Source organism: Lissotriton vulgaris, chromosome 5 (assembly GCF_964263255.1).
Source record: "Lissotriton vulgaris chromosome 5, aLisVul1.2, whole genome shotgun sequence".
In the NCBI taxonomy this organism is placed as follows: domain Eukaryota; kingdom Metazoa; phylum Chordata; class Amphibia; order Caudata; family Salamandridae; genus Lissotriton; species Lissotriton vulgaris.
Window position 1 is genome coordinate 1,321,011,865 of NC_141693.1, and position 19,460 is coordinate 1,321,031,324.

A 19,460-nucleotide genomic window follows, 5' to 3' on the forward strand; every position below is an offset into this window, starting at 1 on the left:
CCCCTACACACCACAACCCCGTACTGTACCTACTGGGCACAGAATGCATCCAACCCCTTAAAAAGGATCAGAGGCTTAAAAACTATCAGAGGCTCCAGCCTGGTTACCAGGACCAGATTGGCTTTATAAACCATCAGGCATTTCCCCACTGGCTGAAACCATGATGGACGCCTTTTAAGAGTTCAGGGTTGCCTCAGGGCCTTCTAGAAGACTTTCCAGCTTTCCGGGATTTATTGCAGGAGGCACCAGGGGTGAGCGAGGGGGTGATAAAAGGAGAAAGAATAAAGGGAACTAGGACGAAAGCACAAAAGGGAACAAAGAAAGTCACGGGCCTGTTGTGCACATTTTTGCCAGGGCTGTTTTGGGTTCCCAGTTCAGCCCTGCTGGCTGCAGAGCTATCTCAACGATTGGATGTGCAAGGGACACAGAGTGCTCATAGTGCCAATCTTTCCAAAGGTACTGAATTCGCTTCTCATACAGTCAAGATAGGATTTATTTTCCCAGTATCTACATCACTAGATCTAAACCCCTGTGTTCATGTTGTTGCAACCATCGGATATCTTTCTCGTCCATCAGTGCTTCTTCATGGCCCTTCCAGATCTTGAATCCTGTAGCCGGGTGCTGAGGTAAGTGCTCAGAAGTCCCAGCTTCGCATGCATCATGCTTGCACACTCTGGTGTCTGGGTGCACAAAGGAACGTGCACCAAGCTTCTTTCCTGTAGTATTTATGTTCAGTGCCTGATGGAATTTGGTCGAGTCCTGTCACCGTAGTTATATCTTGCTTCTAGTAGCCGAGAGAATACTTAGTTGAGCCGCTTGAAGGTTTTCTGTTTCTAGGGCCCACTATAAGGTGTGTCAGCTTACTTACAGGTGTGCTTATGTTGATGTGGCTCTGTCATACAGTTGTGTTTATGCTGATGTGGCTCAAAGGAAGCTGGGTTTCTTCAGGCGGCTGCTCACTCTAGAAGGTGGCCAGCTGCTGTATTTGGCGTTCTCACTCACATGCCTGTGTTTCAAGAATATGTTGTATCCTTTTGAGGATCCAAGAAGGCGGGAGGCAGGAATTTGTGGCAGGCGAGCTCTGCCACAAGTTAGAGTGTGCGGAAGGTTGTAGGAAGAATTCGGCCCTCTAAAGGGGTGGAAATAGTTCCACGGATGTGTGCACTCTGTACTATGTGCTTCCTGTAGGCTACAGGAAAGTGTTTCAGGATTTTTAATTTTATATTATGTGTTTCAGGTGGCCCAAAGGAAGGTGCGTCAGGCCAGCACCAACGTCTCACACTGGAACGTCCAGATGAATCGGCTGATGCACCCCATCGCTCCGGGAGGTAAGCTGAGCAAAGTATACCGCACACGTCTACTACTCCACACGTTCCTCCAACACCACATCTAAAAACAGTCTGCAGCACTCCCAATCCCACCCAGATCTCCTAGACCACTCTACTGACACCGTCATGTAGCGCTCCCAACACCACACTTTATTGACTTCCTATCCACAGCTCCTACGCTACTTCTCGCTGCAAACACTCTACACCCAGTGCCCCAGCATCTCTCCATACCAAGACCCCCAGTCCCGCACTCCCAACATCTCTCTACAGACACCTGATCACTCTGCTCCCTAGCGATTCTCCAGACCTGCACTCCCACACCATGCTTCTGTGCCATTCCACTACCCCCCTCTGCAGGTAAGCGCAAAATTGTGCCCCTCCACAACTCTCCGAACTTCTCACCCACACACACTCTGACAGCCCATCCAGGCTTTCTACTGTCACCCCATCCATACTCTGCTTCACGCTTCATTCAAGCGCTCTGCTGGTACTCCATCCATTCTCTTGAATATCTACCCACACACTACTGATGCCATATCTCCACACTCTACTGGCGCATATCCGCACAATCTAGTGGCACCCTATCCACACACTCTTTTAGCACTCCAGCCACACACTCTGCTGACACACCACCCCACAACTCTCTACTGACACCCTCATCCACTGTTCATATACTACTCTTTAGTGACACCGCCAGCCAGTTATCCAGCAGAACACTGCACACTGTCAGTCCCCATTCACACTCAGCATTCGGCTTTGTAGCAAATGCAGACCTGTGGCTTTTGCAGGGGTTACAGCCATAAACATAACTATTATTTCCTCAAAATCAGTACTTATATTGCCCAAACATAATTAGTTTGTTATCCTCATAAAATGAAATTCTAGATGCACAATTTTTCTTCGCCTAGTTTTTGGGTATATTTGTATCTGTCCTTTTCAATTCCATCAACTGTTAAAGTACAATTTTGGGTCACAACTGCAAGCTGCTTTAGCCGCCTCTTGGCCAGACCTGTTGTCTCCAATACGCTACGCATATATTGAGTGGGCTTTGGTGCAGCCCCTTGCTTATGATTTGAATGTCTATATTGTCTATCTCACACTAATCAAATTGGATGAGTTGCATCCCTCCACTGCTTCCTTGAGGGGAATCTTTTCAGGTCTCTCATTAGCCAAAACCTTCTTTTGATTTTACTAAAATTATTTGGGGTGGACGTACCTTGTTGAGTTTCACTCTACGGTTTTCCACGGAATTACATAAAAGCTCAGCGATATTCCACAGAGTTCCCCCAACTCAAAAATATGCAGCTTGCACTGTTCGCACTGTAATTTAGCGCCGGTAGCAAAAGCAGCAGGGAAAAAGAGCGAACAGCACCAGGCATTGCGCAAGAGCTCAATTAGAAAATCTACTTGAGCGTCAGCAAATCTACTTGAGCATCTGCAAATCTACTTGAGTGACTGCAAATCTACTTGAGCGTCGGAAAATCTATTTGAGCATCAGCAAATCTACTCAAGAGGCAGTCCTCTGATCGTGAATGCCCGTGACTTCCTGCAACCATTCATATTAGAAAATCATGCTAGGGGACGCATGATCTCACATGCGCTTTCCAACTCGTATTTTCTGGAGCCTCGCAGGAGAAAAATTACAACTCGCAGTGATTGGCGGGATTTGACCTGAACTCTGCGTTAAAGAGTAATGCAGGGGGGAGGAGCTTCGCGGGCAAGCAAGATGGCCACGTAAGCTCGGAGCTCCGGAGACCCTCCGATCCTCCACATAAATCCTGATGAGAATCCTGATCCACGATAGTGGAATATTGTGGGTGAACGGTTGCTGAGGCGGGACTCGTTGTCCGATTCAAAATCCGACACTCCTAGGTGGAGTTACACCGTGTAGAAGATTCGTGCCAGGGACGTGCTACTGCCCGTGCGGTGGTTGACGACGGCGACACTGTCGCACGGAAGCGGTGTGGTGTGAGAGTGACTATTCCGCTTGCCCAACGAAGCACGCGGAGGTCCGGAGTGGGACGGTGCTGATCAGCAACTGGTGTTCGCGGCGCCCGATAGTCGTATCGAAGAGCCGGTGAGGCCCTGGTGTGTGATCCATTGTGCTGGTCCCCAAAGTCATCATGGCGGGCAGAGGCGAGTCGGACAAGGCGAAGGTCAATGGGAGTAGGAAAACTACGTATTCCCAATCGAACAATATGGATCGCTATGCCCAGCAGAAGAGCTCGCCTGGTGCAGCTGCCCGGTCTAAGGACTCAAATCGGGATGAGTCGCCAGACACGTCGGACCCGACACTCCGGGACGTCATGGGCGCCATTGCGGGCATCAAAACGGAGATGCATAAACAACATGAGGTCCTGACGCATAAAGTCGACAACCTGGCGATTGAGGTCAACTTGATTAGAGCCGATCTGGGCAAGACCAATGATAGGGTCAAATCGTTGGATATTAAAACCGCGAGCCTCACAACTTATGTATCGGACCTACAAACAGAGGTCCGAGACTTGAGATCGGCCAACGATCTTTTCGCGAGACGGCTGGATGATTTTGAAGGACATGCCAGACGACAGAACGTCCGAATCATCGGCGTACCAGAAGGGGCAGAGGACTCGGCCACCGATCTCTTCGTGGAAGACCTGATACAAACTCATCTGGCCCCTGCGGGCCTCAGCCGTTTCTTCTCAGTGGAGCGAGCTCATAGACTGCCAGGGGGACGCCCGTAAGTGGGTGCCCCGCCGAGGCCCATTATAGCACGGTTGTTTAACTTCAGGGATCGGGATGCTATCCTGCAGGCATCAAGGAGAGACGGGCCGCTTAAGTTCCAAAATGCGGACATAAACTTTTATCCGGACTTTACTCAGTCGGTACAGCGGTGGCAACAAAGCTTCACGGGGGTGAAGAGGCGACTAAGAGAACTGGGGATGAAGTACTCGATGATGTTCTCCGCGAAACTGCGCATTGAGCATGATGGCCGTGCCATATTCTTTGATTTGCCTGAAGTGGTGAGCGAGTGGTTGGACACATTGCCGCAGAGACATGATGAACGCGAGGAACAATCGGAGGTCGCCTCGGGAGGCCTTGAGCAACAGGAGTAGAGTCTATCTTCGGAACATTGTCGGACAATGGGACTGCTGGTGACAACCGGTATCACATTCCTGCAGTTTATAATGAATATCCTTTACTTGGTTATGGAGGGTGGCGGGGGGGCCTGCGTGAGCTCCATTCTCCTCTAGGGTCTTTCTGTAGCGTAGTTTTCTGGGGCGACAGGCACACTGCTGGTTGGGGGGGCTACTTAGTCTGATGCAGGGGTGCAGGGTGGGGGGTCGTTTGGTTGTTGGTTGTATGTTTTTTCCTTTTTTCCCTTTCTCTTCTTCAAGGCAATGTAAAAACTGTAATTCTTATGGTTCTGTAACTATGATGCCTGCCGGGACTGGCGAAGGCCCACAATTCGACGATGGGGGGTAGGAACCTAAAAGTATTGTGTTGGAATGTCAATGGGCTGGGGGATCGCATAAAGAGAGGTGTGGTTTTGCAACTGTTTAAAAGATGTATGCCCGACGTTATTTTGCTACAAGAGACACACTTGGTGGGGAACACGTGCCAAGCGCTTAACAGGAAGGGTTTCAAGATGGTGGCGCACTCGGGGTTCTCTTCGGGATCCCCGGGGACGGGGATCATGGTGCGCGCGTCTCTCCCATTTGAGATTGACTCTAGTGTTGCCGATGAGAGGGGGCGTTACGTCGCCGTCTCGGGGAGATGGGAGGGGCGGTCCCTGGTTCTGGTTTCGGTTTATGTTCCCCCTGGGTTGCAAAACAACACGTTTCAGGACATTAAGGGCGCCATTTTAAGTCTCCCTGAGGGTCTGCTTATTATAGGAGGGGATTTCAACGCAGTTTGTTCGGGGACCCTAGACAGACATCCATCCAGAGATCTCCGAGGTTCGCAATCCTGGCTTCCCGACTTCCTGGACACTATGGGACTTATTGACTGCTGGCAGCTCATGCACCCTACCCAGAGTCAATACTCATTCCACTCAGGGGCACACGGAAGCCTCTCCAGAATCGATTATGTTCTGGCTCTAGCGGCCCACGCATCGGCAGTCTCTGAGGCCCGACTAATGGCGAGGGGCATCTCAGGCCATTCTCCGGTCTGGGTGTCCTTTGACTTTGACATCGTGGCGACCAAGAGGGTGGTATCAGTTAATCCGTGGTACTACCACAACCCCAAGACTCGTGGACTCATGGCTAAGGCTATTGAGCTTTATTTCTCTGAAAACACGGGGTCATACATCGGCTATCTCCCTATGGGAGGCCTTTAAGACGGTCTTAAGGGGTGAGGCGTTCTCCCTTATAGCTGAGGCTCGGAGACGCAGGGACACGGATGTGGTGCGGATTGAATCTGAAATTGAAGATCTAGACTCCCAATTGGAAGTCGACCCGACACCGGACCTACTCCATGTTCTCTCACTTAAACAGTCAGAGTATCGAGCTACTGTTACTGATGCTGCCAAGGTCATGGGTAGAGAGCAACAGGGTAGGATCTATGATGTCGGGGACAAGGCAGGCAAACTCATCGCTTGGCTGGATAAAAAAGAGAGAGCCAGCCGTGCGGTCCCCGAGGTGCTGGGGGAGGACGGCGTGACTGTCACCGACCCTAGTGCCATTGTCATGGCATTTGCAGACTATTTCGAGACCGTTTACACCTCGGTCTCCGACATGTCTGAGCCTGACTCTGGGGAGCTCTTTGCAGAAGCGGAGCTCCCGTGCCTGTCGGAAGCGGAGCGGGACGACATGGATAGGGATATTTCCGCCAATGAGATCGCCCTCGCAATACGTTCCCTGAGATCTGGCAAAGCGCCCGGCCCCAATGGTATACCAGTGGAGCTTTTAGAAGATTAAGCCTGATGCCATCTCCCCGCCCCTGCGGAACATGTTCCTGGAGGCGCGGGAGACGGGCATGCTTCCCTTGGACCAGAGACTGGCCACCATTGTGGTCATTCATAAGGAAGGGAAGCCCAGAGACCTGTGTTGATCGTATCGTCCCATCTCTCTGTTGAATGCTGAACCCAAGATTCTGGCTAAACTGCTTGCCAACCGTTTGGTTGGAGCGATTAGCGACTTGGTTCACCCGGACCAGTCGGGCTTTATTCCACACCGCAACACTGCCCTTAACCTCAGGAGACTACATGGGGCCCTCGCGAGGGTTCACACGCACAGGGAATCTGCCGTCTTGGCGTCTTTGGATGCTACGATGGCGTTTGACTCCCTCGAGTGGAACTATCTGTGGGCAGTGTTGGCGAAGTTCGGATTTGGTCCGGAATTCATAGGATGGGTCAAGCTCCTGTACCCTAGCCCGCTTGCCAACGTAACGGTGAATGGTCGTGTATCTGCGTCCTTTGCTCTCCGCAGAGGCACCAGGCAGGGGTGCCCCCTGTCGCCCCTGTTGTTTGCATTGGCGCTTGAACCGCTGGCGGCGTGGCTGTGTCTCCACCCGGATATAAACGGGCTACGGTGGTCCCCTGGATTCAAGGACCGTGTGTCGCTGTATGCAGATGACATCTTGCTATATCTCACCTCTCCTTGTAAGTCACTCATTGTGGTGTGTGATGTGCTACGTCTTTTTGGTCGGCACTCTGGCATGGTTATTAATTGGTCGAAGTCACACCTATACGTGCTGAGAGGTGGGACACCTCAGCTTCCAAGGGACTGCAACATACAGGTCGCGCGGCAGGGATTCAAATACTTGGGGATCTACATTTCAACGGATCCCAAGGTACGCTACACGAATAACTTGCTCCCCCCTCTCGCACGTCTACGGCGTGACGTAGAGAGATGGCGGAAGCTCCCGCTTTCCCTGCCCGGGCGTGCGGCACTGTTTAAAATGATGTCCCTGCCCAGATTCCTGTATGCTCTTCAGAATACCCAGGATCCGGTCCCATCCAGTTACTTTAGGGAGGTCGAGAGTTTGCAGCGGGCCCTTCTCTGGGGTGGCAGGCCACGCATCGCTATTACGAAGCTTACGCTCCCATGGTATGACGGAGGCATAGCATTGCCTGACATCCGGAGATATTATTGGGCTTCTCAGCTAGCGGCCCTTAATCACGGCCTCTACGGTCCAGTAGTAAGCCCAGGTTTTGCCATGGATCGGTGGCTCCTGGACGACGGGAAGTATCATAGAGCGCTATACTCGAGATCTCTGGATGGTAGGATGTCGGGGCCGACGAAGACAGCTGTACATATATGGCGGGCAATCACAAAGTCACAGGGGTGGAATGGTAGGCTAACGATGGCAACTCCTCTCTTTGAATCTGAAACACTGGGCAAATTATGGCACACGAAGGGATTCGACAGGTGGGACATGATAGGCATATCCAAGATGGAAGATATGATTGTGAAAGGGGAGATAAAGTCCTTTGCTCTTTTACAGACAGAGTTCCAGTTGGGTGGAACAGAATTTTTCCGGTACGCCCAACTGCGTCATGCCATTCTGGCAGTGATGCCGGAGGGCGAGAAGATCCCTGAGTCTTCCCCATTGGAGGACAGGGTGCTGGACGGCCATATGCCGGACAGTGCCATTTCCTTAATATACAAAAAACTCATCAATGTCCGTACGGACCTCCTCCTTGGGGTGAGAGACCAGTGGGTGCGTGATGGGATTGAGCTGGATGATGAAGACTGGCAATATGCAGTGTCCTCCCCCAGGGAGGTGGCGATCCCGGCCAGGTTGCGGCTGGTTCAATTAAAGATTCTCCATAGAGTGTACGTGACGGGTTCCAGGCTGATACACATGGGTCATGCAGTGGACGGCCTCTACAGGCGTGGCTGTGGTGCATTGGCCACCTTCATGCATATTATCTGGGAGTGCCGGGTGATCGCCTCCTACTGGAGGCATGTACATATGATCATGAGCGAGGTGACTGGGGTAGGCGTGATGGCAGAGGCCCGGCGCTGCCTCCTGAATGTGAGGGGTCCTACTGATTATAATAGTGCACAAACACAATGGGTCACCTTGGGGAACATGGTTGCGAAACGAGATATTGCTCAGATGTGGGGTGCTGTTACAGCCCCAAAGGTGGTACAGTGGAAGGCCAACATGGATTGGTGCATGTTCCGAGAGAAGACGGTGTACGTGGCCAGGGGTAAACCCAAAAAGTGGCAAAAGATATGGGGGGCCTGGAACGAGTATAGGGGTGATATTTGCCTGCCGCCTGACACCGCCCCCCTGGAAGAACGAATGTCCCCGTAGCCTATGGCTCCAACATACGTCCTATTAGCGGATGTATCCTGTATCCTCCCCCCCTCCATAGTCTTGCAATTGGTTCTGTTCACATTGTTTTTATGTTATTGGGCCTAGCTTTTCCTATGATCGGGCTCTGTTACACAAATGTTTAATTGCCTTGTTTCCTAGCACTAGTTTGGTGCCTTTTTTTTTCCTCTTAGTTATTTTTCAAAAATGTTTTAAAAAACCTTGTACGATTTGGTAATATGCCTACTGTACACCAGCCGATTGACCGATAATATGCTGCTTAGCCTCCGGGATGTAAGGCTAAATAGCTGTGTGCACTGATTTGAAAATAAAGGTTTTCCAAAAATAAAAAAAGAGTAATGCAGAGTGACCAGATTTCAACCAATTCTGCAGGCGGAATGAAACATTCCGCCCACCCCATAAAATTATATTATTTGTTTGTCTTATGAGGACCAAACAGCTGTAAAGTGCTGCAAGATCACACATATCCTCTTTTGAACTTCAAGTGCATTCTTTTGACATCTTAAGTAAGCAGTCTAACATGGCCGTCCACCATATTAGAAATATAAATAAAAACAAAAGTCTGTGTCATAACCTATACACATGCAAGATTGTTTTTCAAGATAAATGCATGTGCATCCTCTGCTAATTTGTAATAGATATTGATTATACATAACCTATTTCAATTTTGCCAGCATTTCGTGTGCATGCATCATGACACATGCCTCCAGTCGGCTCTAATCATTGGTAAAGCGAAGAGGTCAGCCGAGCCCCACTGCTTCGCCAAAGAGTGTGTCTTAGCGAGAGCCATCATCAGCATGACAGTTGTCTTTGTTGTGTATTGTACGTAGGGTTGCCACCTGCCTGGTTATTACTGATGTGACCAATATTTTAATGTCACTGCCAGTACAAAAATTAAAAAAATCTCCTTAAGTCGATATTTTTTCAGTTTATCAGCACATACTTTAACCCCGGAGTACTACCTCGCTAGTGCTGCTGTCGGCCAACGGCCGACGCGGCCCCGCCCATTCTGCGGAAGTGCCGCACTGCCGTGAAATCGCGGCCGCGGCAAAGGGGTTAAACCCAGAGGTATGACTGAACCACGCATGCCGTTATCACGCAAGTCTTTACCACGCAAGTCTCTACCACACAAGTCTTTACCACGCATAAGCCTTTACCAAGTATACCTTTACAACGAAAAATTAAATATATCGTGGGTAAAGGAATCCCTTTTATTTTTATAAATATATAACAAGGCAGGAGATACTGCCAAAATGTGTAACGGCGTGGATTAAATAAAGCTGTGCAGAAAATTGTTACATAGTCTGCTGTGTTGATGTCTGGTTTGGATATATATATATATATATATCCACGAAAACGCCGTCTCCAACTCTTTACAAGACAACAATTCGAGGCCCAATTTGCATTTCAAGTGAATTTATTTAAGCAACAATAATAAATAAATTCACTTGAAATGCAAATTGGGCCTCGACTTGTTGTCTTGTAAAGAGTTGGAGACGGTGTTTTCGTGGATTGATTGGGGTGAGACGAAACCCCGTCGAGGCCCGCCATCAAAGGAGGCGCAGGCTGATTGTCGTCAAACCTGTGGTATATATATATATATATATATATGTTCCAACACAATTTGACTAGTTGAGTCAAAAGAACGGCAAGCACACCGATATCCATTTCTTGAATAATTTATTACAAACCCCTCACCCCCGACAGAAGCGTTTTGCTTTGCAGCTTCGTCAGTGTCAGTTTGTGTGCTCATAGTGTCGCCATTTTAACCAATCGGTTGCCACAAGTCAGTAGCGGCCATCTTTGAGTGTATGAACTTCAATATCTTACATAAGGTTACAAATGGACTATAATAAAGTGCTTTAGTGCTAATATAAAAACCCTGCAACGACAAACAATTTATAAAATACAGGCCAGCTTAACAACACTTTTGGGGGACCAGAGCAATTAATTTACTATAACTGTCCTTGTTCACATTTATATGTGCATAATTTGTAGACATATGACAGTTTCACATATAGATTTCATTAATATGCTTATTCCCATTGGTTGTTTGTTGTGTAGCCCTGAATGGGCAAAACATTTCTGTGTTTATCCGTATTCAACATTGTCAAATCACAAAAAAGACTCATTGTGTTGTTACATTAGGTGTATCCTGTTTCTCCTGTGCCAAGATTGATATTTGCCCCCCCAGTACTTGTTTATGCATGCTCCCATTCATTCCTTAGAGGTGTACCCACATCTCTTCGTCATTGTTAAGTCCCCATGGAGCCCTGGTTTTCAAATCAATGATATATTTGGACTCCAATGTATGAAGTGCCTCCACTCTATCCCCTCCCCTCTCTGGGTGATCTATTTGATTTATGCAATAAAAACGCAACAAGTCCCTGTTGCTTTGATGTGATTCCGCAAATTGGCGTGCTACAGGATAAGATTTATCGTTCTTAGTGATGGCACGCATGTGCTCCAGAATTCTCAACTTGGGGTTAATCATGCTCCCTATATATCTTTTTTTACAGGGACACTCTAGGCAATAAATAGTGTACTCCGAATTACAATTCAGGAGTTTCCTGATCCGTCTGTTGGGTTTTCCCTCATTCGTTCTTCCTGGGTACTCTGTAACCTTTTTACTACTCTTACATGCCTTACACCTAAGGCACGGGAAAAATCCCTTTGCCTTAGATAGTTGGATTGGCTGTGGTTTGGAGGAAAAGTGACTGTGGACCAGGTGATCTGCTAGTGACTGGCAGTGGCGGTACGAGATCAAAGGTCTCTCTGGAAGATGTTTTTTGAGGACATGGTCTGTGGTTAGAATGTACCACTTCTTTTTAAATATATGCACTACTTTTCCTGCGCTCGTATTAAAATCAGTGATCATTCTAGTTGGTTCGTTACCTCGCTGCAGTGGTTTAACCATCAGGAGATTCCTCCTGTTGACCTTAGATGCCTTATCTTCCGCTTCTTTCAGTATATTACAGGAATAACCCCTTACTTGAAATCTTTTGCTAGCTTCTGCTTTAGCTATTTGGAAATCCCCCTCTGCCGAGCAATTACGCTTAAGGCGTAGGAGTTCTCCATAGGGGACATTTTGGATCAGGCTTTTTGGATGGTGGCTTCCTGCATACAACACGGCGTTTCCCACCGTGGGCTTCCTGTAAAGTTTTGTTTGGAGGATATTATTCTCAATAAACACCTCGAGGTCTAGGAAACAAACGCTCGTGGCACTTATAGTGCTCGTGAATCTAAGATTCCAGTGATTGATGTTTAACGCGGCGATGTACTCCTCGGCCGAGACCCTATCACTGCGCCAAACAACAAAAAGGTCATCTATATACCTCGTCCACAAGAGTATTTTATCAGTCCAGTGGTCATGGGCCTCACCCCAAGCCTCGTGACTCTCCCACCAGCCCAGGAACAAGTTCGGGTAACTGGGGGAGAAGCACGAGCCCATCGAAGTGCCCCTGATTTGCTTATACAGTTCCCCTGAGAAGAGGAAAATATTGTTGTACAAGCAGAATCTCATCATGCTTAATAGCATGAGACTGTGTTTTTGATACTTCTCTGGTTTTCTATCTAGGAACCGTTTGGTCGCTGCTAGGCCATTCTCATGGGCTATACATGTGTATAAATTAACAACATCCAAGGTGATAAGAAGCATGTTGGGTTCCCAGGTGATATTGTCTATTAGTCTGAGGAAGTCCTGTGTATCCCTCACATATGAGGGTAAGTCTTTTACGATTGGTGCCAGATATGAGTCAATGAAGCATGAAGTGTTTTCCAGCAGGCTCCCAATCGAAGATACGATTGGTCGCCCTGGTGGTCTCTTGGCGTTCTTGTGAACTTTCAGTAGATGGTAAAAAGTCGGTAATACTGGCGTCTCACATTGCAAGAAAATAAACTCATAATTGTTGAGCATGCCATCCTCTTTCCATCCTTCCAACAGCAATTGGTAATCTGTTGTACTTTTGAAATACTCAGTTCTTTTTATGGTGATATAGCATTCAGTGTCTCTCCATTGCCTTAATGCCTCTTGTTCATAGCTTTCTTTAGAAAAAATCACAATATTACCTCCTTTGTTGGACGGCTTAATTTCAATACTTTTGTCATTTTTCAGGGACTTGATGGCCTCCCATTCTTTCCGAGTTATATTAGAAACTCTCATATCCATTTTTTCTTTTGCCAATTTTTCCAGATCCATTATAATAGCTTCATTACAAACATCAATGGCATTCTGTGGAGCATTGGGTAACCTCTTTGATTTGTTTTTGAGATTGCTCGGATCCCGAACCTGCGTGTTATCAATATTTATCATCACTTGGTTCTCCATGTCAGCTTCTTGATTTTCTTGAATAGGAGCTATGATGTTTAAAAGTGTGTCCAAGTCTTCATCATTAGGGTCTCCCGTATTTTCATCACGGATTGCTAGGTTGTCAGCATCAACCCTATTGTTCGGATGTGTCAGGAAAATCTTCTGAAACTTTAATTTTCGAATGTACTTAAAAAGGTCTATTCGCGTGTTAACCAAATCTATTCGCTGGACAGGCAAAAACTTAAACCCTTCTTTAGGACATTAATTTCATCTTTGTTTAATGTCCTCTTTGAAAGGTTAATATTGTTGTTGTCTTCCCAATTATTCACCATTTCTTGCGTCTCGATACGCTTCGCGTCACTCTGGGCGAAGTGGTGGCCGCCTTTCCCCTCTTGCCCCTCCTTATTTTCCTCTTTGACTTTGTTGGGGGGGATGGTTTCGTTGTTGTGGCCTCTGCCGAGTTTCCTTGATTATTTGATACTCGTCGAAAAAAGGTGTCTCATTTACTCTGTCTTTTGCTGTAGGAGCCACACTGGGGGCTGCGGTGTGTTCTCCATCTCACATTTCGACCTTAGATTCCGAGGTGTCTATGTTGCTGGTATTTGGAGTTCCTTGTGCAAGACGTTTCCTTGTGGCATCGAATTTTTTGGCAAACGTTAGAATTCTTCCTGACAAGTAATCCTGCTCGTCACGTTGAAATTTCGTTTGCTTCCTCTTTCTAATTCCCAGTTCATATTCCTTCAATCTTTTAATCAGGGCATTTCTTAGTTCTTCACTTGTTCTGGTGTCTTTCTCTTTTGCAATTATTTCTTCGAAATCCGCTATTTCTTTTAGACATTTTGTTCTATTGCTCCAAGCATATTTGATTAGCATACGCACCATTCCCCCTGCTGATTCCGCCGTATACTCAGCCCACTCTTTTAGTAGCTCTGGATCGGGGTTCTCGTTGGATGGAACGGTAAATATGCGCAGTCCTCTTGGAACTCGATTGCAGTCTGCATAGCGTTGGAGAGAAGTGGCCTCCCACCATTTCCTTACTTCTCTCTCCTGGAGTTGCTCCAATCTTTGAAAAAGTATTTTTAAGTTACTGCTGGGCGTAGGTAATGTTCCTTTATTTACAGTTCTTATGGGCTTATCTTTCACAGACTTAAACATGTCGTCTGTGGCTGACACCCTTTCTTTCATGAGCTCTTGTGCGTTTGACATCTTTTGTTATATCAAGCTTGCTTGTTTAAAGTTTTACTCAGGGTGGTGACTTTCTCGGGGTTTGTAATATTTATCGGTATCATGCGGGATCACTCACCAAACTCGGCGCAAAAAAAAAAGATATATATATATATATCGCCACAACTCCTTTCACCATATAAGAAAGACACATCACTTATAATGCAAGGAATTCCATTTATTCCATCAGACAACACCAGACAGGATGCGTTTCGGCTGTGCTCTACAGCCTTTGTCACCTGATGAGCACCATTTTAAAACTGTATAAAGCATAATATAAAAAAAACACTCAAAGGTATCTTGCCTTAATTTCAGACTGAAATGCTTGAAGCCGTCAAACAATATAAACAGTTTTGTGATCACTGCAGGTATGAACAAAACATAATTACACGCAATAAAAAGTAAAAGAATTAACTTGATGAATCGTCATGCTAAAATAGCAAGTTCATTTCCTGCATGTTGTTCCCACTAATGACAAGTGCACCAATTCATAACCTTTATAACCTTTGTATTTGGTTTCCTATTCTGATTAGCCAGACTTATATGCAAACACTTCAAATAAACGCACTAACAGTAGCGCTTTACACAGAGCATATTTCCACATAATGTCGCCGCACTCATGGCTAAGACGTTTCTAGTATAAATGTGCCACTTCAATATCACACAATGCACTGTTTTTAATTAAAGTAATGCCTCAAGTCACATTTAATGTGTGTCCTGTATTGTTGCAGCAAGAACCTAAATAAAGTTTTCATTTAAACTTGTTAAAAAAACAGTATATGCAGCCTTTCAATTCATTTTTTTTTATTCAAATCATTTTTATTGAGGAAATAAGGAAAAACAAGAAAAAGAATACAGTACAATAAGGCTTCAATTACATAGATTGATTCAAATGCGTTGTTAGACGAAACATACACAAAACTGAATAAAAAATAAAAGAATGTGCATACACATGCCAGTCTAAGCCATTAGTATTTCAAGCTATAACCAATAAGCTATAAACAATAAGGTCAGGTGCAGGGCTCAGTAGCCGCAGGACCATTAACGGCTGTACATAGCATGAAGTGTTCCGTCACGGGGGGTCAAAGTGAAAGGACGATATATATAGAGTGATTTCCACAGTCTCTTATTGGAAGGTCTCCAGGCAGCAGATTGTAACACCGGATTATCTGCTCCTCTCAGGAAGGAGAGCCATTCCCGCCAGATTTTGAAGATGACTTCTGATGTGTTTTTCCACTTGTATAGGATCACCTTACACGCCAGTGCTAACATTAAGTCCAAAAGTTGGCGATCATCTGCGTCCGGTAATTGCGGCTCTAGTGCACCTAATTTGACATATACAAAGTGCCTCACAGGATTAATGTTGAAAACATGGTGTATACAATCAAAGATCTTCCCCCAGAAGGTCTGTAACAGAGGGCAATGAAAGAGCATATGGGAAAAGTCACCAATCCCTGTCTGGCAATTCCAACAAGTGGGTGCATCTCTTAAGTGGCACTTAAAAAGTTGATCTGGGGTCCAGAACGTTCTGTTCAACAGCATATATTTGGTTTGACAAAGGATAGGGGATACTTTATTGGATTGGGCGGATCTGTGGATCAAATCCCAGTCAACTACCACCCCCGTCGAGTTGGGTTCTGATTCCCATTTGCCTTCAACCTATCTATGGGATTTCTTGGGAAGAGGAAGTAGAAGCTTGTAGAATTTAGAGACGAAGTGGCCTGCATGTATGAGGCGTGGTAAGTGGGTTACGAGCCAAGGTGTGTTAGTGGTAAGGCTGCGGTGTGATATGATGGATTTCAGTTTTAAGAACTGATAGAAGTCTATGGGTGACAGGTTATATGTAGTTTGTAGAGTCGAGAAAGGAAGGGGCTGTGTCCCCTCATAGAGGTCTTTAACCATGTTAATACCTTTCCTGGACCATGATTCCCAAAAGAGAGTTTTGCCTTCCGATTTAAACTGGGGGTTTCTCCAGAGGCCCGTAAACGTGGATTTTTTGATTCTTAAGTTAGTTTTATGGGTCTCGTCAAGCCTTAGCAAGGCTCGTCTGGTATTCAGCATGATGTACTTGGAGTGAGGCAAGTGAGATAGATCCATGGTAAGGAGGGCCGGTAGGGGGGCATGTGCGATGATAGCCTTTTCAATGGTTAACCACAATGGGACATAAGATGGGGAGTTTATCAACCATTGTGATCCCTGCTTACAGAGGAATGCTGTCTGGTAATTTCTGAACGAGGGAAGGCCCAGGCCGCCTTTTTCTTTTGCCAGTTGAAGCTTTTTCAGTGATACCCTGGCTTTCTTCCCCCGCCATAGGAATCCGCCAAACAGATTATCAACCTTTTTGTTTAAGTCATCCGTGAATGTCATGGGGAGCATGCTAGCTAGATAGTTTACCAGAGGTGTGGACATCATTTTAAGGGTTTACGCTCTGCCCCACCATGAAAGGAACTTGGGTGACCACCTGTCTTATATTGAGGAGATCTTTTCCAGTGTTAGTTCTTCATTGATTTTTAAAGTTGAGATTAGATCTTTGTCAAAGTCAAGTCCCAAGTATTTAAAACAGTTTGGTTGCCACGCAAGGCCGGAAGTTCCAAGGATATCTCTATTACCGATGTTATTCAGGAGTTTAACCTCCATTTTATCCTTGTTCAGCTTGTAGCCCGAGACTCTAGAGAATTCATCTATGGTAGCCATGAGTGCGGGGATAGCTTCATCTGCCTTCTCCGACATAATAAGCACATCATCCGCGTATGCAGTAATTTTTACAGTGCAATCTTGGAATGGAATACCGGCAATAGCCTCATTATGCCTTATGTGGTAAAGGAATGGCTCGATTGCTAACAAAAACAAAGACGGAGAGAGGGGGCACCCTTGTCTCGTTCCTTGTTGCAGTCGCAAAGATGGGGAGAAAGAGCCACCTGCTCTAACTCTTGCGGTGGGACAGGAATATAGGGACATTACTAGTTTTGTAAATGTTGTGCCTAGATTAAATTTATGCAAGACTGCTTCCAAGAAGGTCCAATCGACCTTGTCGAAAGCCTTTTCGGCATCCAATGTTATTGCCGCCGTGGGTGTATCCAGGAGCTTCGCTTTCTCCAGAACATGGGCCAATGTCCTAGTATTATCACTAGATAGTCTGTTTTTTAGAAACCCAGCTTGAGAGGGGTGGATTAGGCTGGGCAGAACACGTTGTAGGTGCGCCGAGAGGATCATGGCTAGGAGCTTGCAGTCAAGGTTAATTAGGGAAATGGGCCTATAATTTTTCGGAAGGGAGGGGTCTTTACCATCTTTTGGTAGTACTGCGATTATAGCCTCAGCCAGTGTACCTTTCACCTCGCCTGTTTCACTTATTTCCCGAAAGAGATGGAAAAGAGGTTACACCAGCAGGGAAGGGAAGGTTTTATAAAATTTGGCTGTGAACCCATCTGGTCCAGGAGCTTTACCACATTTTAAAGTCTTGACCGCTTGTTCTATTTCAGCAATCGTGATCGGTTCATTAAGGCACAATTGCTCTTTGGATGAGAGCTTAGGTAAATCACATTCATTTAGGTAGTCCTGAATTTTACCCTCCTCCACAGATGTATTCTTGGCATATAGAGTTTCATAAAAGTTTTTAAAGGCGTCGGCTATCTTGTCAGGCTCTGAGTGACCAACCCCTGATGTGTCCTTAATGATACTGATTGTGTTCTTTTGAACCTTAAATTTTAAGTATGCGGCCAGGCTTTTGCCCACTTTATTAGATTCACATAGCTTAAATCTGCGTGACCTGTCCAGCCATACTCCAGCCCTCTCACTCACAATTTTATTATATTCATACTTCTTGTTAGCTATCGCATTCAATGTCGTGTTCTCCCTGTCTATCTGATGTTTGCCTTCTAGTTCTAATATCTTCTGTTTTATGACATACTGAGCAGTTTCCTTAGTCCTTTCTTACTTTTATGATGAATGTCTGGAGTAGTGGATTGTAACAAATGAATCTGTTCAGTAAGACCTATCTCTAGGGTGATGATCACGCTACTTGATTTTCCCAATAAGATATATGCAAAACACCTCCTAGGTCTGTTGGAGGTTTGGGTAAGCAAAGCTAATATTATCTTGAGAGTCCAAATTTGGTTTCAAAAAGTTTATTCAACAATGGATGGTTGTGTTATATTAAATCTTGTAGTTGAAAAATATGCCTTTAAGAAAAAGCAACCTTTTGTATGTGTCATATATTGACTTGCCAACAGCATTTGACACGATTAATAGACAATTTCTTCTGGAGACGATGAGGAAATTGGAGTGGCCATCAGGTCTGCTAAAACTGATTACTCAGCTAACAAATAAAAGAGACCTTCACATTTTTGTACTAAAAATAATCTAATCACTTTTTTCAGTAAATTTCTAGGTTTTTTAACGTATAGTAAAATGTAATTACCATACGTTAATCCAACCGCTCTGCGCACATCGTTTGGACGTGCGCAGCAAGGGAATGGCTGCAAGGCCTGTCCGTAAAGGCACCCAACCCTCAGTCCTTTTTGGCCCCAGAGACCCCATCCCCCAGGGCCCAGTGCATTTTTTAAGGGTCCCTATCCCTCGGGCATAGCAAAATATTTCAGGCGGAGGAGGGCCTGGTGTAGTTTTTTTATGTGAGTGGATATGTGACTTCCCTTCCTGGGCTGATTTCAGCACCAGGGATTCCATCCCACCGGGCCCGGCCAACAAAGAGTGGGTGTCCTGTTCCCTACCCAAGGCACTCACCACAGTATGACCTCCTGCTTCCAGCCGAAGTCCCCATGACTCCTGCCCTCAGGGAGCAGCAAAAAATTATGCGTCCTGCGGATGGGAGCAATCTTTTAATCTGTTACCCTGCCCACTTCATTTCGAGCAGGGAAGCAGATGAAAAGTGTGCTCCAAGCGGGCGGAGCATTTTTCATGCTCCTCCCCACTGGGAGTGAATTTGAAGGAGTTTTGAAATTACTCCCTCCAAACGAGAGCAAATGCAGGTTTAGCTGCTCGTACCAGTGCAGGCAGGGAAATTGCTATGTCCCGGTGATAGGCTTCCCAGTACATAACCTGAAACGGCCTTGGTGGAAGAGTTCCTCAGGGCCATTAATAGCTCAGGTTGGGGGGCCAGGCCCTGGGGTATGTGGACCTCGGGCCAATCGTGGCCCCCTCCCCTTTTACATATCTGGCTGGGCCCCAGGGGATAGGGTGCCTAGGGCCAAAATCTTCCCGGGGGGTGGCAGCGTGCCCCCCTCCCCCTTTGTTATTATGGCTGGGTGATGGGGGCCCGGGGTCGAAAGCAGCCTGGGGAGGAGTCTGTGTGCCCCCATGTCCGTTTATTCAGTAGC

General features: G+C 46.4%; 1 protein-coding gene across 1 annotated transcript in view; it reads left to right on the forward strand.

Annotated features, from left to right (window-relative positions):
* Positions 1-19,460, forward strand: part of DEF6 (DEF6 guanine nucleotide exchange factor) — a 478,117-nt gene that overhangs the window by 430,575 nt on the left and 28,082 nt on the right. Inside the window, exon 10 of the mRNA XM_086923236.1 lies at positions 1,238-1,328. Coding sequence (XP_086779362.1) covers positions 1,238-1,328 — 91 coding nt within the window. The remainder of the gene's footprint in view (positions 1-1,237; positions 1,329-19,460) is intronic.